General features: G+C 45.9%; 1 protein-coding gene across 2 annotated transcripts in view; it reads right to left on the bottom strand.

Annotated features, from left to right (window-relative positions):
* LOC139544899 (phosphatidate cytidylyltransferase 2-like) overlaps positions 1-27,854 on the bottom strand; it is a 49,692-nt gene that overhangs the window by 4,320 nt on the left and 17,518 nt on the right. Inside the window, exons 2-12 of one of the 2 annotated variants that reach the window (XM_071352084.1) lie at positions 26,972-27,177; positions 23,080-23,176; positions 21,663-21,760; positions 19,540-19,679; positions 15,151-15,209; positions 13,411-13,493; positions 9,841-9,928; positions 8,689-8,757; positions 8,428-8,571; positions 7,228-7,347; positions 5,689-5,792 (exon numbers count right to left, since the gene is read on the bottom strand). In XM_071352084.1, coding sequence (XP_071208185.1) covers positions 5,689-5,792; positions 7,228-7,347; positions 8,428-8,571; positions 8,689-8,757; positions 9,841-9,928; positions 13,411-13,493; positions 15,151-15,209; positions 19,540-19,679; positions 21,663-21,760; positions 23,080-23,176; positions 26,972-27,177 — 1,208 coding nt within the window. The remainder of the gene's footprint in view (positions 1-5,688; positions 5,793-7,227; positions 7,348-8,427; positions 8,572-8,688; positions 8,758-9,840; positions 9,929-13,410; positions 13,494-15,150; positions 15,210-19,539; positions 19,680-21,662; positions 21,761-23,079; positions 23,177-26,971; positions 27,178-27,854) is intronic. The other variant, XM_071352085.1, reaches the window with a different exon arrangement.

Here is a 27,854-nt window from a genome sequence, read left to right as displayed (position 1 = left end):
TTAATACTTTTTGAAGTCAGTTTGATTCAGAAAAATAAATAATCACACTTTATATTTAAATGCCGTAACACAGAATAAAATAAAAGTCCCATCATGGTATAGTGAATGACCCATTACTGCTTATCACTTATTAACCATAATGTATTCACATGACTTTACTTTATTAAAATATTCCAGTTGTTGTGTATATTACATTAGTTTTATTTGATAACTTTATTATTTAATCCCAAATCATCATCTCATCTGTCTACGCTGTCTGACAAAAATCACTATTTTAGTAGTTCTTCAAAGTAAACAAGGCATACTTTAATGACTGCTGAATACCAACTATCAAATCACTTAGATCATGTATTTTCAGGTAGAGATACCTCAAAGCAATTGCTCTCTATGTATCCCCTCTTGATTGTGCATTCTTCTGTTCCTTATGTAGCAGGCGTGCAAAGGATTATGGTCATAGTAGTTAATAGTACAGAAAACGTGGTTAAACTATGTAGAACTTTGGCCTGTTGGAAACTACAACTCCCTACTACAGGGCATGACCTCTAGAAAATAAATGCAGCACAATGTGCGCATTGAGCTCACAGACAAATGGAATTCAAATAATTGGACAAATGTCAATAAATAGTTGTTTAAAAAACGAAAAATAACAGAGACACTGTCGCTCAGCAGTACTTAACATAACAGGGTCAGCCATAATAACTAACTACCAATAAATAACCTCTTATCAAACCACAGGACAGGGTCAGCCATAACTAAATTAACTGGAGCCAGTTCAGAAGGGAAACCAGAGTGCCCCGCCTCAGGCTGAGGCATCAACTAGAGGTTAGTATCAATCACACCAACCTTACTGCTGGTCTATTTCAGCTGACTGGGTCTGATCACTCATCCTGCTGCCGCTTGATGCTACTATGAACTGGCATCTTGTTCTGCATTGATGCTACTATGAACTGGCATCTTGTTCTACATTGATGCTACTATGAACTGGCATCTTGTTCTGCATTGATGCTACTATGAACTGGCATCTTGTTCTGCATTGATGCTACTATGAACTGGCATCTTGTTCTGCATTGATGCTACTATGAACTGGCATCTTGTTCTACATTGATGCTACTATGAACTGGCATCTTGTTCTACATTGATGCTACTATGAACTGGCATCTTGTTCTGCATTGATGCTACTATGAACTGGCATCTTGTTCTGCATTGATGCTACTATGAACTGGCATCTTGTTCTGCATTGATGCTACTATGAACTGGCATCTTGTTCTGCATTGATGCTACTATGAACTGGCATCTTGTTCTGCATTGATGCTACTATGAACTGGCATCTTGTTCTGCATTGATGCTACTATGAACTGGCATCTTGTTCTACATTGATGCTACTATGAACTGGCATCTTGTTCTGCATTGATGCTACTATGAACTGGCATCTTGTTCTGCATTGATGCTACTATGAACTGGCATCTTGTTCTGCATTTTAACTAGATGTTTCTCTCTATGCCGCTGTGTAACTAAACTCAGCAAAAAAAGAAGCGTCCCTTTTTCAGGACCCTGTCTTTCAAAGATAATTCTGGCAAATCTGGTGCAGTCCATGAGGAGATGCACTGCAGTACTTAATGCAGCTGGTGGCCACACTGGATACTGACTGTTACTTTTGATTTAAACCCTCCCTTTGTTTAGGGACACATTATTGCATTTCTGTTAGTCACATATCTGTGGAACTTGTTCAGTTTATGTCTCAGTTGTTGAATCTTGTTGTGTTCATACAAATATTTACACATGTTAAGTTTGCTGAAAATAAACACAGTTGACAGTGAGGACCTTTCTTTTTTTGCTGAGTTTAGATGTTTCTCTCTATGTTGCTGTGGTAACTAGCTGTGGTAACTAGACGTTTCTCTCTATGTTGCTGTGGTAACTAGACGTTTCTCTCTATGTTGCTGTGGTAACTAGCTGTGGTAACTAGACGTTTCTCTCTATGTTGCTGTGGTAACTAGACGTTTCTCTCTATGTTGCTGTGGTAACTAGATGTTTCTCTCTATGTTGCTGTGGTAACTAGACGTTTCTCTCTATGTTGCTGTGGTAACTAGCTGTGGTAACTAGACGTTTCTCTCTATGTTGCTGTGGTAACTAGACGTTTCTCTCTATGTTGCTGTGGTAACTAGATGTTTCTCTCTATGTTGCTGTGGTAACTAGACGTTGCTGTGGTAACTAGACGTTTCTCTCTATGTTGCTGTGGTAACTAGATGTTTCTCTCTATGTTGTTGTGGTAACTAGATGTTTCTCTCTATGTTGCTGTGGTAACTAGACGTTTCTCTCTATGTTGTTGTGGTAACTAGATGTTTCTCTCTATGTTGCTGTGGTAACTAGATGTTTCTCTCTATGTTGCTGTGGTAACTAGATGTTTCTCTCTATGTTGTTGTGGTAACTAGATGTTTCTCTCTATGTTGCTGTGGTAACTAGATGTTTCTCTCTATGTTGCTGTGGTAACTAGATGTTTCTCTCTATGTTGCTGTGGTAACTAGACGTTTCTCTCTATGTTGCTGTGGTAACTAGATGTTTCTCTCTATGTTGCTGTGGTAACTAGATGTTTCTCTCTATGTTGCTGTGGTAACTAGATGTTTCTCTCTATGTTGCTGTGGTAACTAGATGTTTCTCTCTGTGTTGCTGTGGTAACTAGATGTTTCTCTCTGTGTTGCTGTGGTAACTAGATGTTTCTCTCTATGTTGCTGTGGTAACTAGATGTTTCTCTCTGTGTTGCTGTGGTAACTAGACGTTTCTCTCTATGTTGCTGTGGTAACTAGATGTTTTTCTCTGTGCTGCTGTGTAACTACAGTTGAAGTCGGAAGTTTACATACACTTAGGTTGGAGTCATTAAAACTCGTTTTTCAACCACTCCACAAATTTATTGTTAACAAACTATAGTTTTGGCAAGTCAGTTAGGACATCTACTTTGTGCATGACAAGTAATTTTTTCCAACAATTGTTTACAGACAGATTATTTAACTTATAATTCACTGTATCACAATTCCAGTGGGTCAGAAGTTTACATACACTAAATTGACTGTGCCTTTAAACAGCTTGGAAAATTCCAGAAAATTATGTCATGGTTTTAGAAGCTTCTGATAGGCTAATTGACATAATTTGAGTCAATTGGAGGTGTACTTGTGGATGTATTTCCAGGCCCACCTTCAAATGCAGTGCCTCTTTGCTTGACATCATGGGAAAATCTAAAGAAATCAGCCAAGACCCCAGAAAAAAAATTGTAGAGCTCCACAAGTCTGGTTCATCCTTGGGAGCAATTTCCAAATGCCTGAAGGTACCACATTCATCTGTACAAACAATAGTATGCAAGTATAAACACCATGGGACCACGCAGCCGTCATACCACTCAGGAAGGAGACGCATTCTGTCTCCTAGAGATGAACGTAGTTTGGTGAGAAAAGTGCAAATAAATCCCTGAACAACAGCAAAGGACCTTGTGTAGATGCTGGAGGAAACAGGTACAAAAGTATCTATATCCACAGTAAAACGAGTCCTATATCGACATAACCTGAAAGGCCGCTCAGCAAGGAAGAAGCCACTGCTCCAAAACCTCCATAAATAAGCCAGACTACGGTTTGGGGACAAAGATGGTACTTTTTGGAGAAATGTCCTCTGGTCTGATGAAACAAAAACAGAACTGTTTGGCCATCGTTATGTTTGGAGGAAAAAGGGGGAGGCTTGCAAGCTGAAGAACACCATCTCAACCGTGAAGCACGGGGGTGGCAGCATCATGTTGTGGGGGTGCTTTGCTGCAGGAGGGACTGGTGCACTTCACAAAATAGATGGCTTCATGAGGGAGGAAAATGATGTGGATATATTGAAGGAACATCTCAAGACATCAGTCAGGAAGTTAAAGCTTGGTCGCAAATGGGTCTTCCAAATGAACAATGACCCCAAGTATACTTCAAAAGTTGTGGCAAAATGTCTTAAGGACAACAAAGTCAAGGTATTGGACTGGCCATAACAAAGCCCTGACCTCAATCCCATAGAAAATTTGTGCGCATCACTGAAAAAGCGTGTTCGAGCAAGGAGGCCTACAAACCTGACTCTGTTACACCAGCTCTGTCAGGAGGAATGGGCCAAAATTCACCCAACTTATTGTGGGAAGCTTGTGGAAGGCTACCTGAAACGTTTGACCCACGTTAAACAATTTAAAGGCAATGCTACTAAATAGTAATTGAGTGTATGTAAACTTCTGACCCACTGGGAATGTGATGAAAAAAATAAAAGCTGAAATAAATCTACTATTATTCTGACATTTTACATTCATAAAATAAAGTGGTGATCCTAACTGTCCTAAAACAGGGAATTTGTACTCGGATTAAATGTCAGGAATTGTGAAAAACGGAGTTTAAATGTATTTGGTAAAGGTGTATGTAAACTTCTGACTTCAACTGTATCTAAACAGTGCTCTGGCATAAGGTTCTGCTGTTCTGGGGGATTGGTATGGCTCACTGTCTTTAGGCTATTTTATATTGATGCAGTGATCTACCCTGAAGGAGCAGAGACTATATCACCACGACTTGCATTATAAGCTGCGAGGGAATCCTCCTGGCTAGGTGAATGTGACGACCCTTACCTGATGAAGCTGGCTAGGTGAATGTGACGACCCTTACCCGATGAAGCTGGCTAGGTGAATGACAACCCTTACCTGATGAAGCTGGCTAGGTGAATGACAACCCTTACCTGATGAAGCTGGCTAGGTGAATGACAACCCTTACCTGATGAAGCTGGCTAGGTTAAAGTGACGACCCTTACCTGATGAAGCTGGCTATGTTAAAGTGACGACTCTTACCTGATGAAGCTGGCTAGGTTAAAGTGACGACCCTTACCTGATGAAGCTGGCTAGGTTAAAGTGACGACCCTTACCTGATGAAGCTGGCTATGTTAAAGTGACGACCCTTACCTGATGAAGCTGGCTATGTTAAAGTGACGACCCTTACCTGATGAAGCTGGCTTTGTTAAAGTGACGACCCTTACCTGATGAAGCTGGCTAGGTTAAAGTGATGACCCTTACCTGATGAAGCTGGCTAGGTTAAAGTGACGACTCTTACCTGATGAAGCTGGCTAGGTTAAAGTGACGACCCTTACCTGATGAAGCTGGCTAGGTTAAAGTGACGACCCTTACCTGATGAAGCTGGCTAGGTTAAAGTGACGACCCTTACCTGATGAAGCTGGCTATGTTAAAGTGACGACCCTTACCTGATGAAGCTGGCTAGGTTAAAGTGATGACCCTTACCTGATGAAGCTGGCTAGGTTAAAGTGACGACCCTTACCTGATGATGCTGGCTAGGTTAAAGTGACGACGTTTACCTGATGAAGCTGGCTAGGTTAAAGTGACGACGTTTACCTGATGAAGCTGGCTAGGTTAAAGTGACGACACTTACCTGATGAAGCTGGCTAGGTTAAAGTGACGACTCTTACCTGATGAAGCTGGCTAGGTTAAAGTGACGACCCTTACCTGATGAAGCTGGCTATGTTAAAGTGACGACCCTTACCTGATGAAGCTGGCTAGGTTAAAGTGACGACCCTTACCTGATGATGCTGGCTAGGTTAAAGTGACGACCCTTACCTGATGAAGCTGGCTATGTTAAAGTGACAACCCTTACCTGATGATGCTGGCTAGGTTAAAGTGACGACCCTTACCTGATGAAGCTGGCTATGTAAACGTGAGTGAAGGTAGCCATCAGATACTGACAGTCGAAGCGATCCATGATGCCCCCGTGACCAGGGATGGTGTCTGCAAAGTCCTGGCAGGAGAGAGAGAAGTTATTACAGAGAAATCACAGATTGTGTCTTTAAGGTATCCATGGAAATCACCCTAGAGAGAGAAGTTATTATAGAGATGGTCCTGAGAGAGAGAAGTTATTATAGAGATGGTCCTGAGAGAGAGAGAAGTTATTACAGAGATGGTCCTGAGAGAGAGAGAAGTTATTACAGAGATGGTCCTGAGAGAGAGAGAAGTTATTACAGAGATGGTCCTGAGAGAGAGAGAAGTTATTATAGAGATGGTCCTGAGAGAGAGAGAAGTTATTACAGAGATGGTCCTGAGAGAGAGAGAAGTTATTATAGAGATGGTCCTGAGAGAGAGAGAAGTTATTACAGAGATGGTCCTGAGAGAGAGAGAAGTTATTACAGAGATGGTCCTGAGAGAGAGAGAGAAGTTATTACAGAGATGGTCCTGAGAGAGAGAGAAGTTATTACAGAGATGGTCCTGAGAGAGAGAGAAGTTATTACAGAGATGGTCCTGAGAGAGAGAGAAGTTATTACAGAGATGGTCCTGAGAGAGAGAGAAGTTATTACAGAGATGGTCCTGAGAGAGAGAGAAGTTATTACAGAGATGGTCCTGAGAGAGAGAGAAGTTATTACAGAGATGGTCCTGAGAGAGAGAGAAGTTATTACAGAGATGGTCCTGAGAGAGAGAGAAGTTATTATAGAGATGGTCCTGAGAGAGAGAGAAGTTATTATAGAGATGGTCCTGAGAGAGAGAGAAGTTATTATAGAGATGGTCCTGAGAGAGAGAAGTTATTACAGAGATGGTCCTGAGAGAGAGAAGTTATTACAGAGATGGTCCTGGAGAGAGAGAGAAGTTATTACAGAGATGGTCCTGAGAGTTACAGAGATGGTCCTGAGAGAGAGAGAAGTTATTATAGAGATGGTCCTGAGAGAGAGAAGTTATTACAGAGATGGTCCTGAGAGTTACAGAGATGGTCCTGAGAGAGAGAGAAGTTATTATAGAGATGGTCCTGAGAGAGAGAAGTTATTACAGAGATGGTCCTGAGAGAGAGAGAAGTTATTACAGAGATGGTCCTGAGAGAGAGAGAAGTTATTACAGAGATGGTCCTGAGAGAGAGAGAAGTTATTACAGAGATGGTCCTGAGAGAGAGAAGTTATTACAGAGATGGTCCTGAGAGAGAGAGAAGTTATTACAGAGATGGTCCTGAGAGAGAGAAGTTATTAGAGATGGTCCTGAGAGAGAGAGAAGTTATTACAGAGATGGTCCTGAGAGAGAGAGAAGTTATTACAGAGATGGTCCTGAGAGAGAGAGAAGTTATTACAGAGATGGTCCTGAGGGAGAGAAGTTATTACAGAGAAATCACAGATTGTGTCTTTAAGGTATCCATGGAAATATTGATCTAAATAAACAAACAGTGAAGCGTGGCCGGCCTGTGTGTGTTTTCTCACTTTGATCTGGAACGCTCGTTTGAAGCCGCTGGCGAAGAATCCTCCAAAGGGACCAATCAGAGAGGCGAAGGTGGAGAGCACCACACTGTGGATCTGATACGGGTACAGGTTCACCGTTCTCTGTAGAGACGTACACACACACGTTGTTTAGGGTTTCTGATTGGACTCACTAAAACAAGTACCACTATGTATTGGGCATCAGCTAATTAGTAAATGGTCTGAACAGCATAGTAAATACAACTCAGTATTGACCCTGTCTGGAACACACGACAACAGACTCTCTCTGTCTCCCATCCTCACCAGACCAGTAACAGACTCTCTCTCCCATCCTCACCAGACCAGTAACAGACTCTCTCTCTCTCTCATCCTCACCAGACCAGTAACAGACTCTCTCTCTCTCATCCTCACCAGACCAGTAACAGACTCTCTCTGTCTCCCATCCTCACCAGACCAGTAACAGACTCTCTCTCCCATCCTCACCAGACCAGTAACAGACTCTCTCTCTCTCTCATCCTCACCAGACCAGTAACAGACTCTCTCTCCCATCCTCACCAGACCAGTAACAGACTCTCTCTCTCTCTCATCCTCACCAGACCAGTAACAGACTCTCTCTCTCTCTCATCCTCACCAGACCAGTAACAGACTCTCTCTGTCTCCCATCCTCACCAGACCAGTAACAGACTCTCTCTGTCTCCCATCCTCACCAGACCAGTAACAGACTCTCTCTCCGCATCCCATCCTCACCAGACCAGTAACAGACTCTCTCTCTCATCCTCACCAGACCAGTAACAGACTCTCTCTCCCATCCTCACCAGACCAGTAACAGACTCTCTCTCTCTCTCATCCTCACCAGACCAGTAACAGACTCTCTCTCTCTCTCTCTCTCATCCTCACCAGACCAGTAACAGACTCTCTCTCTCTCTCATCCTCACCAGACCAGTAACAGACTCTCTCTCTCTCTCATCCTCACCAGACCAGTAACAGACTCTCTCTCCGCATCCCATCCTCACCAGACCAGTAACAGACTCTCTCCGCATCCCATCCTCACCAGACCAGTAACAGACTCTCTCTCTCATCCTCACCAGACCAGTAACAGACCAGTCTGCCTGTTAATGTCTAAGCCATCTAGGAGCACATGAAAGCCATATTTTGAATTCTTCAAACTGGGGATTTCTGGGAATGTTTCAGGAATTTACTTACCCATTTGAGGATGTTTTGGACAGCGAAGGGAAATGTGTACTGTTGCATCACAAAGATGTCCGAGGGTTCACAGTCCGCTGTGAAACGGTCGTTGTACTCCACAGGACATACAAAGTACTGGAACTGAGCTAGCAGGTAGGCCAGCTAGGAGAAACACAGCAGAGGGAGCATCAATAAGGATGTCACTTTATTTCCGTGCTCTAAATGTAAAAAGGTACTGCCACCACTATCGTCGCAACTTTACTGCGCTGTAGTACTCACGATGAAGCCACAGACCAGGGTCCCAAAGAAGCCTCCTATAAACCCCTCCCACGTCTTCTTAGGAGACAGCTGTAAGAAAATTAAAAAATATATACATTGAATTTGGAACGTGTTAGGGCCCAAATATTCTCTCTCTTTCTATGTCTTTTTAAATTCATGAAATATATATATTTTTATTGCAATTCCACTTCCTGAACTGGGAGTATAGAAACTGAGTTGAGTGGAGACAGATACAGTAACCGTGTTTCACACGGGGGAACGACATAGCGTTTCACACGGGGGAACGACATAGCGTTTCACACGGGGGAACGACATAGCGTTTCACACGGGGGAACGACATAGCGTTTCACACGGGGGAACGACATAGCGTTTCACACGGGGGAACGACATAGCGTTTCACACGGGGGAACGACATAGCGTTTCACACGGGGGAACGACATAGCGTTTCACACGGGGGAACGACATAGCGTTTCACACGGGGGAACGACATAGCGCTTCACACGGGGGAACGACATAGCGTTTCACACGGGGATGACAGTACCCAGCCTGTCCTGGCCTTGCCTCAGTGTGCCAACCCTAACCCCAAGCCACATGTGACTCATCTTCACTGGGAAAGAAGAAGGTCCTGCAGCCATACTGAGAATCACTGTGTGTGTGTGTGTGGGTGTGCGTGGAGGGGTTGGGTTGTATTAAGCAAAAAAAAAGACTCATTGCAAGAATGTCCAATAAAGTCTTCTTCTTCTTGGTTTTAGGAGCTCCTCTTCTCTTCGTGTATTGACTGGGATTCGGGTGGAATTGGGCCCAAAGTAACCCTGGTACTTACTGGTAATATATTTAAGCAATAGGGAATCTCGGGGCTTTGTGGTATTATATGGCCAATATACCACGGCTAAGGGCTGTTCTTAAGCACGACGCAACACGGAGTCCCTGGATACAGCCATTAGCCGTGGTATATTTGGCCATATACCACAAAGTCCCCAGATGCCTTATTGCTATTATAACTGGCTACCAACCTAATTACAGCAGTACAAGGAAATGCTGTCACACCCGTGGTATACGGTCTGAAATAGCAACGGCTGTCAGCCAATCAGCATTCAGGGCTCAAACCACCCAGTTTATAATATATGATAATATATGATAATATAAGTGTACCTTAATGAGCGGCGTTCTGCCAAAGAAGAAACCAAACAGGTAGGCCATTATGTCATTGCATATCACTATGGAGATGGGGACGATGAACCTGGAAAACAACATTCAAGATGTAAACATTGTCAAAGATTTGGAAAAACTGTTTAGCGGTTGTAGACACCGCTTATATACAGATTGAATATACAGAGCCACTATCGTAACTACCGCCCTACCGTAACATACCTGGCAGGCTACCGCCCTACCGTAACATACCAGGTAGGCTACCGCCCTACCGTACCATACCTGGCAGGCTACCGCCCTACCGTAACATACCAGGTAGGCTACCGCCCTACCGTACCATACCAGGTAGGCTACCGCCCTACCTAAACATACCTGGCAGGCTACCGCCCTACCGTAACATACCTGGCAGGCTACCGCCCTACCGTAACATACCTGGCAGGCTACCGCCCTACCGTAACATACCTGGTAGGCTACCGCCCTACCGTAACATACCAGGCAGGCTACCGCCCTACCGTAACATACCAGGCAGGCTACCGCCCTGCCGTAACATACCTGGCAGGCTACCGCCCTACCGTACCATACCTGGCAGGCTACCGCCCTACCGTACCATACCTGGCAGGCTACCGCCCTACCGTACCATACCTGGCAGGCTACCGCCCTACCGTAACATACCAGGTAGGCTACCGCCCTACCGTAACATACCTGGCAGGCTACCGCCCTACCGTAACATACCTGGCAGGCTACCGCCCTACCGTAGGCTACCGCCCTACCGTAACATACCTGGCAGGCTACCACCCTACCGTAGGCTACCGCCCTACCGTAACATACCTGGCAGGCTACCGCCCTACCGTAACATACCTGGTAGGCTACCGCCCTACCGTAACATACCTGGTAGGCTACCGCCCTACCGCAACATACCTGGTAGGCTACCGCCCTACCGCAACATACCTGGTAGGCTACCGCCCTACCGTAACATACCTGGTAGGCTACCGCCCTACCGTAACATACCTGGTAGGCTACCGCCCTACCGTAACATACCTGGCAGGCTACCGCCCTACCGTAACATACCTGGTAGGCTACCGCCCTACCGTAACATACCTGGTATGTCGATGAAAAATAGACCTTTCAAACGTTATATGCAACATTATCCGCAAGTGACTTGAGGCCGACCGTAATATTGTCGAAATTCTGCTTTTATTAACCATCCGAATTGGTTAAAAAAAAAAAATTTTTAAAGGTTATGCATGCGATCATATTAGGCGATAATTAAGAGAAGTGATGGTGTCAGGTGGAAATGATCTCAAACGTTTTACCATTACGAAGTACAGCCACATTGTCCAGTTGTCTGAAGCACGTTATAGAGTTCACAGCTGGCAATGTCTCATCGCGATTTGTGGGGAATAACCAATGTCAATGAGCGTCATCACCATCTTCCTTAAACTGCCGTTTACCAGTTGAGATAATGAGTTGATTTTACTCCTGGCTTAGAGTTTGTTTTAACTGTTAACTCGAAATGACACAACGACAAGGTTCCAGTTTAACAAAGTTTACTGTACTATATGAACACACTACAAGGTAGCCATTACACTCAAGGCTAGGTCCATCAACGACTAGACTTCCTGCGCATGCGCACTCTTGACTGAGTGATAGCCCCGTAATAACAGAAATATAGGGATACTTAAAACATGAACTTAGGGCCTCCCGGGTGGCGCAGTGGTCTAGAGCACTGCACCGCAGTGCGGCTTGGTTGGGTTGTGCTTCGGAGGACGCATGACTTTCGACCTTCGTCTCTCCCGAGCCCGTACGGGAGTTGTAGCGATGAGACAAGATAGTAATTACTAGCGATTGGATACCACGAAAATTGGGGAGAAAAGGGGATAAAAAAAACCATGAACTTAACATTAACGTCACACTAAAACCTACTCTGGGGCTGAGAGTTTATTTAGGATTAAAGAAGGATTCTTAGGACCTTTTCTGCGATGTTTCTTTGTGGAACCGGGCCCTGGTCTGTCTGCAATGTTTCTTTGTGGAACCGGGCCCTGGTCTATCTGGGTGCGATGTTTCTTTGTGGAACCGGGCTCTGGTCTATCTGGGTGCGATGTTTCTTTGTGGAACCGGGCCCTGGTCTGTCTGGGCGCGATGTTTCTTTGTGGAACCGGGCCCTGGTCTATCTGGGTGCGATGTTTCTTTGTGGAACCGGGCCCTGGTCTATCTGGGTGCGATGTTTCTTTGTGGAACCGGGCCCTGGTCTGTCTGGGCGCGATGTTTCTTTGTGGAACCGGGCCCTGGTCTATCTGGGTGCGATGTTTCTTTGTGGAACCGGGCCCTGGTCTATCTGGGCGCGATGTTTCTTTGTGGAACCGGGCCCTGGTCTATCTGGGTCGCGATGTTTCTTTGTGGAACCGGGCTCTGGTCTGTCTGGGTGCGATGTTTCTTTGTGGAACCGGGCCCTGGTCTATCTGGGCGCGATGTTTCTTTGTGGAACCGGGCTCTGGTCTGTCTGGGTGCGATGTTTCTTTGTGGAACCGGGCCCTGGTCTATCTGGGCGCGATGTTTCTTTGTGGAACCGGGCCCTGGTCTATCTGGGTGCGATGTTTCTTTGTGGAACCGGGCCCTGGTCTATCTGGGTGCGATGTTTCTTTGTGGAACCGGGCCCTGGTCTATCTGGGTGCGATGTTTCTTTGTGGAACCGGGCCCTGGTCTGTCTGGGTGCGATGTTTCTTTGTGGAACCGGGCCCTGGTCTATCTGGGCGCGATGTTTCTTTGTGGAACCGGGCCCTGGTCTGTCTGGGCGCGATGTTTCTTTGTGGAACCGGGCCCTGGTCTGTCTGGGCGCGATGTTTCTTTGTGGAACCGGGCCCTGGTCTGTCTGGGCGCGATGTTTCTTTGTGGAACCGGGCCCTGGTCTGTCTGCAATGTTTCTTTGTGGAACCGGGCCCTGGTCTATCTGGGCGCGATGTTTCTTTGTGGAACCGGGCCCTGGTCTGTCTGCAATGTTTCTTTGTGGAACCGGGCCCTGGTCTATCTGGGTGCGATGTTTCTTTGTGGAACCGGGCTCTGGTCTGTCTGGTCGCGACGTTTCTTTGTGGAACCGGGCCCTGGTCTGTCTGCAATGTTTCTTTGTGGAACCGGGCCCTGGTCTATCTGGGCGCGATGTTTCTTTGTGGAACCGGGCCCTGGTCTGTCTGCAATGTTTCTTTGTGGAACCGGGCCCTGGTCTATCTGGGTGCGATGTTTCTTTGTGGAACCGGGCCCTGGTCTATCTGGGTGCGATGTTTCTTTGTGGAACCGGGCTCTGGTCTGTCTGGTCGCGACGTTTCTTTGTGACCAGAAACACTGATGCTGTGTCAAGGCTCTACGCGGACCTTTTTTTAAACAAGGAGCATGTGCGCTGACCTAAGTTGGAAAATGTAGACGCACAATGACAAATATTTGGCGTAATAAAGCTACAATCTGGTGCACTGGGGCTCCTAAATAAAATGTCAGGTCCCACAGAAAAATATTTTGTGAGTAAAATGGTCGCACTGTAGAGCCCTGTGTGTGTGTGTGTGTGTGTGTGTGTGTGTTTCTTACCAGATCATTCCTTCAAACAGGTTCTGAATGACTAGGTGAGACTGTGTCACCACGATCAGGAGGGTTACATGGGTCCACGCAAACTGGAGGGGCAAACCACACACACATTAGTGGTGGGGAATGTGGAATGAGTACAGAGAGAAGTATACAGACAGGCTACAGATCTACAGTACCTCGATATAGTCAGTCCACTACTACATCAATGACACAATGCTAGGCGGATGAAGATGCCTTTTACAAAGCAGGCTAGCAATGTGTGTGTGTTCGACGTACTGTAAATATAACACAGAGGTGATGGATGGAGACATTCAAATACAACATATTTGTGGAGGGGTGTGTGTGTGTGTGTGTGTGTGTGTGTGGGAATCCAGTGTAGTACAGCTGGTTCTACTGGCTACGTTTCAAACAGCGTCCTACTCCCTATGTAGTCAACTACTTTTTAATAAACCGTAACAGAGTGGTAAAACGTAGTGCACTACATTGGGAATAGTGTGCCATTTGTTAAGTAGCCTGGTTACCATTCTGTTTGTGCCATCATGCCACTCCATATATACAAGGAGGTGGAATGTTAGCACAAACAGTTCTGGTGCCCAGGCTATGCAGCATGGTGGATGGTATGCAGCATGGTGGATGGTATGCAGCATGGTGGATGGTATGCAGCATGGTGGATGGTATGCAGCATGGTGGATGGTATGCAGCATGGTGGATGGTATGCAGCATGGTGGATGGTATGCAGCATGGTGGATGGTATGCAGCATGGTGGATGGTGTGCAGCATGGTGGATGGTGTGCAGTGCGCAGTATGGTGGATGGTGTGCAGTACGGTGGATGGTATGCAGTGCGCAGTATGGTGGATGGTATGCAGTGCGCAGTATGGTGGATGGTGTGCAGTACGGTGGATGGTATGCAGTGCGCAGTATGGTGGATGGTGTGCAGTACGGTGGATGGTATGCAATGCGCAGTATGGTGGATGGTGTGCAGTACGGTGGATGGTATGCAGTGCGCAGTATGGTGGATGGTGTGCAGTACGGTGGATGGTATGCAATGCGCAGTATGGTGGATGGTGTGCAGTATGGCGGATGGTATGCAGTGCGCAGTACGGTGGATGGTGTGCAGTGCGCAGTACGGTGGATGGTATGCAGTGTGCAGTACGGTGGATGGTATGCAGTGTGCAGTATGGTGGATGGTATGCAGCATGGTGGATGGTATGCAGCGTGGTGGATGGTATGCAGCGTGGTGGATGGTATGCAGTATGGTGGATGGTATGCAGCGTGCAGTATGGTATGCAGCGTGCAGTATGGTGGATGGTATGCAGTATGGTGGATGGTATGCAGTGTGGTGGATGGTATGCAGTGTGGTGGATGGTATGCAGTGTGGTGGATGGTATGCAGTGTGCAGTAGGGTGGATGGTATGCAGTATGGTGGATGGTATGCAGTGTGGTGGGTGGTATGCAGTGTGGTGGGTGGTATGCAGTGTGCAGTAGGGTGGATGGTATGCAGTATGGTGGATGGTATGCAGTGTGGTGGATGGTATGCAGTGTGGTGGATGGTATGCAGTGTGGTGGATGGTATGCAGTGTGCAGTATGGTGGATGGTATGCAGTATGGCGGATGGTATGCAGTGTGGTGGATGGTATGCAGTGTGGTGGATGGTATGCAGTGTGCAGTAGGGTGGATGGTATGCAGCGTGCAGTACGGTGGCGGTCAGTCACTGGTTCCAGGGTTACTTGGCTCATACACACCATATAAAACTGCAGACGGTATTGTTTCTTCACTAGACTCAGAACAAACATGCAGAAACCTGTGAAAGATCAAATAACATGCAGTCAGTTTCTCTGTGTGGGGGGGGCATCATCATCATCATCATCATCATCACATCCATATATTGCTGAGTCGTATGACCATTGTCACACTGAGTTGTCAAGACAGAACAACCCGACGTGGATCCAGGCTAATAGAATATAATATAATTTGTGCTGAAGGCGTCGATTAAAACGTTCATCGCCTCTCGGTGTTTCGCCACATAAAGCAGCCAATGGGGATTTCCTGGGGAGAGGTGTAATCGAGTCGCCGGGCAGATTGCGTCTGTTTCAGCAGAACCCTGGATTTTAACTGGCTGTGACAGACAGTCACAGTGCTCCCAGCCAGGGTCAAGCCAATGAATCTGACAACAGGGCCCCTATTCAAAGTGTCTCAGATCAGGTCCCCTATCTTTATTCATTGTGATCTAAAAAGGAAAAACAGACCGTAGAGATCAGCCCTCCTACTGTGAGACGCTTTGTGAATATGATCCCAGGTCAGGTTTACACCAATCTAATGCAGCACTCCTACTGTGAGACGCTTTGTGAATATGATCCCAGGTCAGGTTTATACCAATCTAATGCTTTAGGAGTGTGCGTATGGGATCCTAAAGGGGTCAGTGTGCTGATTCTGGCTGTCCCAAATGGTACCGTAATCCCTTTACAGTGCACTACTTTCCACCAGGACCCATAGGGCTCTGGCCATAAGAAGTGCACTACTCCAGGACCCAGAGGACTCTGGTCATAAGAAGGGCACTACTCCAGGACTCATAGGACTCTGGTCATAAGAAGTGCACTACTTTCTACCAGGACCCATAGGACTCTGGTCATAAGTAGTGCACTACTCCAGGACCCAGAGGACTCTGGCCATAAGAAGTGCACTACTCCAGGACCCAGAGGACTCTGGTCATAAGAAGTGCACTACTCCAGGACCCAGAGGACTCTGGTCATAAGAAGTGCACTACTCCAGGACCCAGAGGACTCTGGTCATAAGAAGTGCACTACTCCAGGACCCAGAGGACTCTGGTCATAAGAAGTGCACTACTCCAGGACCCAGAGGACTCTGGTCATAAGAAGGGCACTACTCCAGGACCCAGAGGACTCTGGTCATAAGAAGGGCACTACTCCAGGACCCAGAGGACTCTGGTCATAAGAAGGGCACTACTCCAGGACCCAGAGGACTCTGGTCATAAGAAGTGCACTACTCCAGGACCCAGAGGACTCTGGCCATAAGAAGGGCACTACTCCAGGACCCAGAGGACTCTGGTCATAAGAAGTGCACTACTCCAGGACCCAGAGGACTCTGGCCATAAGAAGTGCACTACTCCAGGACCCAGAGGACTCTGGTCATAAGAAGTGCACTACTCCAGGACCCAGAGGACTCTGGTCATAAGAAGTGCACTACTCCAGGACCCAGAGGACTCTGGCCATAAGAAGTGCACTACTCCAGGACCCAGAGGACTCTGGCCATAAGAAGTGCACTACTCCAGGACCCAGATGACTCTGGTCATAAGAAGTGCACTACTCCAGGACCCAGAGGACTCTGGCCATAAGAAGTGCACTACTCCAGGACCCAGAGGACTCTGGTCATAAGAAGGGCACTACTCCAGGACCCAGAGGACTCTGGTCATAAGAAGGGCACTACTCCAGGACCCAGAGGACTCTGGCCATAAGAAGGGCACTACTCCAGGACCCAGAGGACTCTGGTCATAAGAAGTGCACTACTCCAGGACCCAGAGGACTCTGGCCATAAGAAGTGCACTACTCCAGGACCCAGAGGACTCTGGTCATAAGAAGTGCACTACTCCAGGACCCAGAAAACTGTGGTCATAAGAAGTGCACTACTCCAGGACCCAGAGGACTCTGGCCATAAGAAGTGCACTACTCCAGGACCCAGAGGACTCTGGCCATAAGAAGTGCACTACTCCAGGACCCAGAGGACTCTGGTCATAAGAAGGGCACTACTCCAGGACCCAGAGGACTCTGGTCATAAGAAGGGCACTACTCCAGGACCCAGAGGACTCTGGTCATAAGAAGTGCACTACTCCAGGACCCAGAGGACTCTGGTCATAAGAAGTGCACTACTCCAGGACCCATAGGACTCTGGTCATAAGAAGTGCACTACTCCAGGACCCATAGGACTCTGGTCATAAGGGCACTACTCCAGGACCCATAGGACTCTGGTCATAAGAAGTGCACTACTCCAGGACCCAGAGGACTCTGGCCATAAGAAGTGCACTACTCCAGGACCCAGAGGACTCTGGTCATAAGAAGTGCACTACTCCAGGACCCAGAGGACTCTGGCCATAAGAAGTGCACTACTCCAGGACCCAGAGGACTCTGGTCATAAGAAGGGCACTACTCCAGGACCCAGAGGACTCTGGTCATAAGAAGGGCACTACTCCAGGACCCAGAGGACTCTGGTCATAAGAGGTGCACTACTCCAGGACCCATAGGACTCTGGTCATAAGAAGGGCACTACTCCAGGACCCAGAGGACTCTGGTCATAAGAAGGGCACTACTCCAGGACCCAGAGGACTCTGGTCATAAGAAGGGCACTACTCCAGGACCCAGAGGACTCTGGCCATAAGAAGGGCACTACTCCAGGGCCCAGAGGACTCTGGCCATAAGAAGGGCACTACTCCAGGACCCAGAGGACTCTGGTCATAAGGGCACTACTCCAGGACCCAGAGGACTCTGGTCATAAGAAGGGCACTACTCCAGGACCCAGAGGACTCTGGTCATAAGAAGTGCACTACTCCAGGACCCAGAGGACTCTGGCCATAAGAAGGGCACTACTCCAGGACCCAGAGGACTCTGGTCATAAGAAGTGCACTACTCCAGGACCCAGAGGACTCTGGTCATAAGAAGGGCACTACTCCAGGACCCAGAGGACTCTGGTCATAAGAAGTGCCCTATATGGTATATGGAACAGGGTGCCATTCAGGACACAAAGTGGATATAAATATCTTCTCATCTCGATCGGGATCTGAAACTGTGGTTTGTGCCACCCAGCTGCAGCTATAAAAACGGTTTTAAAACCGGTAATAAAACCAAACGTTTATTAGCCAGTAAATCCAGTAATATTATACTACGTTCTATAGGCCTAACAACATTTATACTGACACACTTCAACAGCTGTTTAGTTACATTTTTTGTATTTATTATGGATCCCCATTAGCTGCTGCCAAAGCTGCAGCTACTCTTCCTGGGGTCCAGCAAAATTAAGTCAGTTTATACCATTTAAAAACATTACAATACATTCACAGATTTCACAACACACTGTGTGTCCTCAGGCCCCTACTCCACCACTACCACATATCTACAGTACTAAATCCATGTGTATGTATAGTGCGTATACAATCAGGCCTTTATGGTAGAGTGGCCAGACGGAAGCCAATCCTCAGTAAAAGGCACATGACAGCCCGCTTGGAGTTTGCCAAAAGGCACCTAAAGGACTCTCAGACCATGAGAAACAAGATTCTCTGGTCTGATGAAACCAAGATTAAACTCTTTGGCCTGAATGCCAAGCGTCACATCTGGAGGAAACTTGGCACCATCTTTACGGTGAAGCATGGTGGTGGCAGCATCATGCTGTGGGGATGTTTTTCAGAGTTAGGGACTTGGAGACTAGTCAGGATCGAGGGAAAGATGAACGAAACAAAGTACAGAGAGATCCTTGATGAAAACCTGCTCCAGAGCACCCAGGACCTCAGACTGGGGTGAAGGTTCACCTTCCAACAGGACAACGACCCTAAGCACACAGCCAAGACAACGCAGGAGTGGCTTCGAAACAAGTCTGAATGTCCTTGAGTGGCCCAGCCAGAGCCCGGACTTGAACCCGATCGAACATCTCTGGAGAGACCTGAAAATAGCTGTGCAGCGACACTCCCCATCCAACCTGACAGAACTTGAGAGGATCAGCAGAGAAGAATGGGAGAAACTCCCCAAATACAGGTGTGCCAAGCTTGTAGCGTCATACCCCAAGAGTAAAGGGTCTGAATACTTATGTAAATGTAATTTCATTTTCCCAATTTTATTTTTATACTTTTGCAAAAACGTTTTTGCTTTGTCATTGTGTAGATTGATGAGGGGGGGACAATTTAGGTAGAGAGTGACTGAGGCTCACCTGCCAGGTAGAGAGTGACTGAGGCTCACCTGCCAGGTAGAGAGTGACTGAGGCTCACCTGCCAGGTAGAGAGTGACTGAGGCTCACCTGCCAGGTAGAGAGTGACTGAGGCTCACCTGCTAGGTAGAGAGTGACTGAGGCTCACCTGCCAGGTAGAGAGTGACTGAGGCTCACCTGCCAGGTAGAGAGTGACTGAGGCTCACCTGCCAGGTAGAGAGTGAAGGAGATGAAGCGATGGTATCGGACCAGGAACTGGAGTGAATCTTCTCTCTGAACCAACGCACCAAAATACTCCGCCAATGTCTCACCATAGAAGAAATAATTCACACAAATCAGGAAGTACCTGGAAGACAACAAACAAAGAAGAATACTATGAATATGTAGTTCTCTCTTTAATGTGTGTGTGTTTTGCATCACATAGGCCCTATTTATTCAGTATCAATCACTTCACACAAATCAAGAAGTAACCTAAACTACCTGGAAAGGATATTCTAATCCTTCCATTGGTTTAATGTGTGTTTTTTGCCTCACATATTTGTTGAGTATCAAGGTTAGAGTTTCATGGCAGTGGCCTTTGCTCAGGGTTGGCTTAACTGGTGTGTTTGTTGGTGAGCGTGCCAAGGTTATTATGGTAAACAAAAACTGAAACCAAAATTAGAAAAACTATTTTGTAAACTGAAATAAAATAAGAAAAACATTTTAAAGATTAAAATGTGCACAAAAGCTGCTCTGCTGTACAGAAATGTAAAACTCAAAAGGGGAGAGGGGCACTCCATATTCACACTATTACCTGCAGAATAACATTAGTCAGCGTTTTAGACAGAGAGGCAGAGGGAGGTGAGGGAGAGCGAGAGAACGTAGGGAAAGAGAGAGAGACCGTCGGGAAACGAAGAGAGAGAGCGAGACCGTAGGGAAAGAGAGAGACCATAGGGAAACAGATATATAGACCATAGGGAAACAGAGAGAGAGAGACCATAGGGAAACAGAGAGAGAGAGACCATAGGGAGAGAGAGAGAGAGACCGTAGGGAGACAGAAAGAGCGAGCGAGAACGTAGGAAAATAGAAAGAGAGATGGGTGAAATAGAGGGGGAAAAAAGAGAGACCTACTTAATGTAACTTTAAACGTTTTAACCTCCTTTAAAGGCTGTGTGTTACAGGAGAGATCGAGACAGAGATACACTGAACAAAAATATAAACGCAACATGTAAACTGTTGGTCTCATGTTGCATGAGCTGAAATAAAATATCCCAGAAATGTTACATAAGCACAAAAAGCTTGTTGTGCACAAATTTGTTTTACATCCCTGTTAGTGAGTATTTCTCCTTTGCCAAGATATTCCATCCACCTGACAGGTGTGGCATATCAAGAATCTGATTAAACAGCATGATCGTTACACAGGTGCACCTTGTGCTGGGGACAAGACAACGCCACTGATGTCTCAAGTTGAGGGAGCGTGGAATTGGCATGCTGACTGCAGGAATGTCCACCAGAGCTGTTGCCAGAGAACTGAATGTTGGCCACTGGTACGCTGTAGTCGTGTGCTCTTCAAGGATGAATCCCTGTTTCAACTGTCCACGGCAGACGGCGTGTATGGCGTTGTGTAGGCGAGCGGTTTGCTGATGTCAACGGTGTGAACAGAGTGCCCCATGCTGGTGGTGGGGTTATGGTATGAGCAGGCATAAGCTACAGACAACGAACACAATTGCATTTAAAACGATGGCAATTTGAATGCACGGAGATACCGTGATGAGATCCTGAGGCCCATTGTCGTGCCAGTCATCTGCCGCCGTCACCTCATGTTTCAGCACGATAATGTACAGCCCCATGTCACAAGGATCTGTACACAATTCCTGAAAGCTGAACATGTCCCAGTTCCTCCTTGGACTGCATATTCACCAGACATGTCACCCATTGAGCATGTTTGGGATGCTCTGGATCGACTTGTATGACAGCTTGTTCCAGTTCCCACCAATATCCAGCAAACTTTACACAGCCATTGAAGAGGAGTGGGACAACATTCCACAGGCCACAATCAACAGCCTGATCAACTCTATGTGAAGGAGATGTGTCGCGCTGCATGAGGCAAATGGTCACACCAGATACTGACGGGTTTTGTCATTCATTCCTCTACCTTTAAAAAAAAAAAGATATCTGTCACCAACAGATGCATATCTGTATTCCCAGTCAATGTGAAATCCATAGATTAGGGCCTAATTAATTTATTTAAATTGACTGATTTCCTCATATGAACTGTAACTGAAATTGTAACTGAAATTGTTGCATGTTGCGTTTATATTTTTCTTCAGTGTAGATACAATGTCCTCACCAGCTGAGTGTCCTGAACCAAGGCAGCTCGTAGGAATGGTAGACTCTGTAGCCGATATCTATGATCTCCTGAAAACACTTGATCTGGATGGTCATCACCTACCAAGGAGAGAGAATCACATGGAGTTACCACTGGTCACCACCTATCTACCCAGGAAGAGTTACCACTGGTTACCACTGGTAACCACCTACCTACCCAGGAAGAGTTACCACTGGTCACCACCTACCTACCCAGGAAGAGTTACCACTGGTTACCACTGGTTACCACCCACCTACCCAGGAGGAGTTACCACTGGTTACCACCTACCTACCCAGGAAGAGTTACCACTGGTTACCACTGGTCACCACCTACCTACCCAGGAAGAGTTACCACTGGTTACCACCTACCTACCCAGGAAGAGTTACCACTGGTCACCACCTACCTACCCAGGAAGAGTTACCACTGGTTACCACTGGTAACCACCTACCTACCCAGGAAGAGTTACCACTGGTTACCACCTACCTACCCAGGAAGAGTTACCACTGGTTACCACCTACCTACCCAGGAGGAGTTACCACTGGTTACCACCCACCTACCCAGGAAGAGTTACCACTGGTTACCACCTACCTACCCAGGAAGAGTTACCACTGGTTACCACCTACCTACCCAGGAAGAGTTACCACTGGTTACCACCCACCTACCCAGGAAGAGTTACCACTGGTTACCACCTACCTACCCAGGAAGAGTTACCACTGGTTACCACCCACCTACCCAGGAAGAGTTACCACTGGTTACCACCTACCTACCCAGGAAGAGTTACCACTGGTTACCACCTACCTACCCAGGAGGAGTTACCACTGGTTACCACCCACCTACCCAGGAAGAGTTACCACTGGTTACCACCCACCTACCCAGGAAGAGTTACCACTGGTTACCACCTACCTACCCAGGAAGAGTTACCACTGGTTACCACCTACCTACCCAGGAAGAGTTACCACTGGTTACCACCTACCTACCCAGGAAGAGTTACCACTGGTTACCACCCACCTACCCAGGAAGAGTTACCACTGTGGTGTACCACTAATATGAACATGTTGTTATAAAGCCACGTACCACTACTACAAACATGGTGTTATAAAGCCACGTACCACTAATACGAACATGGTGTTATAAAGCCACGTACCACTAATATGAACATGTTGTTATAAAGCCACGTACCACTAATATGAACATGTTGTTATAAAGCCACGTACCACTAATATGAACATGGTGTTATAAAGCCACGTACCACTAATATGAACATGTTGTTATAAAGCCACGTAAAGCCACGTACCACTAATATGAACATGGTGTTATAAAGCCACGTACCACTACTACAAATATGGTGTTATAAAGCCACGTGCCACTAATATGAGCATGTTGTTATAAAGCCACGTACCACTAATATGAGCATGACGGGTCCCAGGTAGATCACCATAAAGAATCCTGAAATCATGGCCAGAGACAGAACCCCTCGGATCCACCAGTTCTTCCATCTGGAAACACAACACAGATACACATCAACACAGAACAGATACACATCAACACACACACACACAGATACACATCAACACAGAACAGATACACATCAACACAGAACAGATACACATCAACACAGAACAGATACACATCAACACAGAACAGATACACATCAACACAGAACAGATACACATCAACACAGAACAGATACACATCAACACAGAACAGATACACATCAACACAGAACAGATACACATCAACACAGAACAGATACACATCAACACAGAACAGATACACATCAACACAGAACAGATACACATCAACACAGAACAGATACACATCAACACAGAACAGATACACATCAACACAGAACAGATACACATCAACACAGAACAGATACACATCAATACACACAGATACACATTGACACATCAAGACGTTTTCGTCTTTGAGCTTCTAGTCATGAAATCTATGCAGCCTTTTTATAGCTACTGTTTACAGGCCTTCTGGGCCGTATACAGCGTTCCTCACTGCGCTCCTATTGGACCTTGTTTTCATGGCAGATAATATTCAAATGTTTGGTGACTTCAATATTCACATGGAAAAGTCCACAGACCCACTCCAAAAGGCTTTTCGGAGCCATCATCAACTCAGTGGGTTTTGTCCAACATGTCTTCGGGCCTATGCATTGCCACAGTCATACTCTGGACCTAGTTTTGTCCCGTGGAATAAATATTGTGGATCTACATGTTTTTCCCCATAATCCTGGACTGTGGGACCACCATCGTATTACGTTTGCAATCGCAACAAATAATCTGCTCAGACCCCAACTAAAGATGATCAAAAGCTGTGCTATAAATTCTCAGACAACCCAAAGATTCCTAGATGCCCTTCCAGACGCCTTCCACCTACCCAATGACGTCAGAGTACAAAAATCAGTTACCCACCTAACCGAGTATCTACACTTAACCTTGAGTAATACCCTAGACGCAGTTGCACCCCTAAAAACCCCAAAAACATTTGTCACAAGAAATTATCTCCTCCCTATACAGAAAATACAAGAGCCCTGAAGCAAGCTTCCAGAATTTTTTTACGGAAATGTCGCTCCACCAAACTGAAAGTCTTCCGACAGGCTTGGAAAGATCGTGACGTGCAATATCGAAGAGCCATCACTTAAGCTCGATTAGCCTATTTTTCCAACCTAATTGAGGAGAATAAGAACAATCCAAAATGTAATTTTGATACTGTCGCAAAGCTAACTAAAAATAATCATTCCCCAAGAGACGATGGCTTTCACTTCAGCAGTGATAATTTCATGAACTTCTTCAACGAAAAGATCATGATCATTAGAAAGCAAATTAGACTCCTCTTTGAATCTGAATATTTCTCCAGAGCTCAGTTGTCCTGAGTCTGCACAGAACTGCCAGGATCTCAGATCAATGGGAACACAAGTTTTTTTAGTACTATATCTCTTGACACATTGATGAAAATAATCATGGCCTCTAAACCTTCAAGCTGCATACTGGACCCTATTCCAACTAAACTACTGAAAGAGCTACTTCCTGTGCTTGGCCCTCCTATGTTGATCATAATAAATAGCTCTCTATCCACCGGATGTGTACCAAACTCACTAAAAGTGGCAGTAATAAAGCCTCTTGAAAAAGCCAAAGCTTGACTCTAAATATATATATATTTTTTAAATATTAAAATTGGCCTATATCGAATCTCCCTGTTTTTGAAAAAGCTGTTATGCAGCAACTCACTGCCTTCCGGAAGACAAATAATCTATACGAAACACTTCAGTCTGGTTTCAGACCCCATCATATTACTGAGACTGCGCTCGTAAAAGGTAGTAAATTACCATTTAATGGCGTCAGACCAAGGCTCTGCATCTGTCCTTGTGCTCCTAGACCTTAGTGCCGCTTCTGACAACATCCATCACCACATTCTATTGGAGAGACTGGAAACCCTAATTGGTCTACACGGACAAGTTCTGGCCTGGTTTAGATCTTATCTGTCGGAAAGATATCAGTTTGTCTCTGTGGCTGGTTTGTCCTCTGACAAATCAATTGTAAGTTTCGGTGTTCATCAAGGTTCTGTTTTAGGACCAATATTGTTTTCACTATATAGGTAATTCGGAAACATAATGTTAAGTTTCACTGCTATGCGGACGATACACAGCTGTACATTTCGATGAAACATAGTGAAGCCCCAAAATTGGACTCCCTGGAAGCCTGTGTTTCAGACATAAGGAAGTGGATGGCGGCAATTTTTAAAACTCTTAAACTCGGACAAAACAGAGGTTCTAGTTCTAGGTCCCAAGAAACAAAGAGATCTTCTGTTGGATCTGACAATTAATATTGATGGTTGCACAGTCGTCTCAAATAAAACTGAAGGACTTCGGCGTTACTCTGGACCCTGATCTCTCTTTTGACGAACATATCAAGACTGTTTCAAGGACAGCTTTTTTCCATCTATGTAACATTGCAAAAATCAGAAGATTTCTGCCCAAAAATTGAGAAAAATGTATCAATGCTTTTGTCACTTCCTGGTTAGACTACTGCAATGCTCTACTCTCCGGCTACCTGGATAAAGCACTAAATAAACTTCAGTTAGTGCTAAATACAGCTGCTAGAATCTTGACTAGAACCCCCCAAAAATGTGATCATATTACTCCAGTGCAAGCCTCTCTACACTGGCTTCCTGTTAAGGCTAGGACTGATTTCAAAGTTTTACTGCTAACCTACAAAGCATTACATGGGCTTACTCCCATCTAGCTTTCTGATTTGGTTCTGCCGTACATACCTACACGTACGCTACGGTCACAAGACGCAGGCCTCCTTATTGTCCCTAGAATTTCTAAGCAAACAGCTGGAGGCAGGGCTTTCTCCTATAGAGCAACATTTTTATGGAATGGTTTGCCTATCCATGTGATAGATGCAGACTCGGTCTCGACCTTTAAGTCTTTTGTTTGTTTGTTTGTCTATTGTTGTGACTTAGATGAAGATCTGGTTGAGAGAATGCCAAGAGTGTGCAAAGCTATCATCAAGGCAAAGGGTTTGCTATTTGAAGAATCGCAAATATATTTGGATTTGTTTAAAAAAAAAGTTGGTTACTACATGATTCCATATGTGTTATTTCATAGTTTTGATGTCTTTACTGTTATTCTACAATGTAAAAAAAATAGTAAAAAAGAAGAAAAAACGTTGAATGAGCAGCTGTTCTAAAACTGTGTATACGTCCATTAAGTTGTTTCAACTGGTACCGGGGGACCTTCAGACGAGTTGCGAGGCCTGTGGGCATCCTAGAGCAACGGTAATACCTCACCGTTCCACAGAGAGGTATTAGTGTGTAGCCCAAACTGTTCGGACGCTCCAGACAGAAGTTGGCAGATCGGCTTCAGACGAGTCCCAAATGCTTGTGGGAGTCGTAGACCAAGACGGGGAACACCATCGTGTTTGTGAGCGTCTCATCTTTCCATAGAGGGGTCATAATAGTTTATAGGCCAAACCGTTCAGACGCTACAGATGATTTTGTGAGAAGACTGATTTTCTGGATTTCTCATGGTCTGACAAACACCGCTTTAGCTCAGCCACCTTTCTCCAGATGCAGAATATCGACAGAGCCGAGGATTGAGACTCATCCAATGCAGAAAAAAACCCACACTATTTCTTGCTTGGGGATTGTTTTATTATGCTAATTAGATTTCCGCGGGGGTGTGGACATCGACCTTAGGGGGTTTTAACGCACATTCCCGCCTCAACTTCCTGTTGAGACACTGAAGTGTGTGTGTGTATTTGTGTGTGTGTTACCTGGGGTTGAGGCCCTCCACAGCCCTGTTGAGGAACTGTGGAGTGTTGTCTACTGTGGAGGGAGGAACGTCTGGTGTGCCTGCTTTAGGCTCACGGTCTCCATCTCCCTCTCCTCCAGCCTCACCAAGCAGACCCAGTCTGTCTTCTCCATCTCCCTCTCCTCCAGCCTCACCAGGCAGACCCAGTCTGTCCTCTCCAGCTGCCTCCTAACACACACACCACACACACACGAGATGGAGAGCGTTAGACTAGAATACTAGTGTGTCAGCACAAAGAAAACCAACAATGATGCTATATTGAACCAAAATATAAAAACGCAACGTGTAAAAAGATCCCATTTCCACATTTCCACGCACAAAAAGCATATTTATTTCCAATTTTGCGCACAAATTTGTTTTACATCCCTGTTAGTGAGTATTTCTCCTTTGCCAAGATAATCCATCCATCTGACAGGTCTGACATATCAAGAAGCTGATAAAACAGCATGATTATTACACAGGTGCGCCTTGTGCTGGGGACAATAAAAGGCTACTCTAAAATGTGCAGTTTTGTCACACAACACAATGCCACAGATGTCTCAAGTTGAGGGAGCCTACAATTGGCATGCTGACTACAGGAATGTCCACCAGAGCTGTTGTCAGAGAATTTAATGTTGATTTCTCTACCATAAGCCGCCTCCAACGTTGTTTTAGAGAATATGGCAGTACGTTCAACTGGCCTCACAACCACAGACCACGTGTAACCATGCCAGCCAAGGACTTCCACATCTAGTTTCTTCACCTGTGGGATCTCCTGAGACCAGCCACACAGACAGCTGATGAAACGGAGAAGTATTTTTGTCTGTAATAAAGCCCTCATTCTGATTGGCTGGGCCTGGCTCCCC

This window comes from Salvelinus alpinus, chromosome 19 (genome assembly GCF_045679555.1).
Source record: "Salvelinus alpinus chromosome 19, SLU_Salpinus.1, whole genome shotgun sequence".
NCBI lineage: Eukaryota > Metazoa > Chordata > Actinopteri > Salmoniformes > Salmonidae > Salvelinus > Salvelinus alpinus.
Note: the sequence above shows the minus strand (reverse complement) of the source record. Positions and strands in the feature narration are given on the sequence as shown.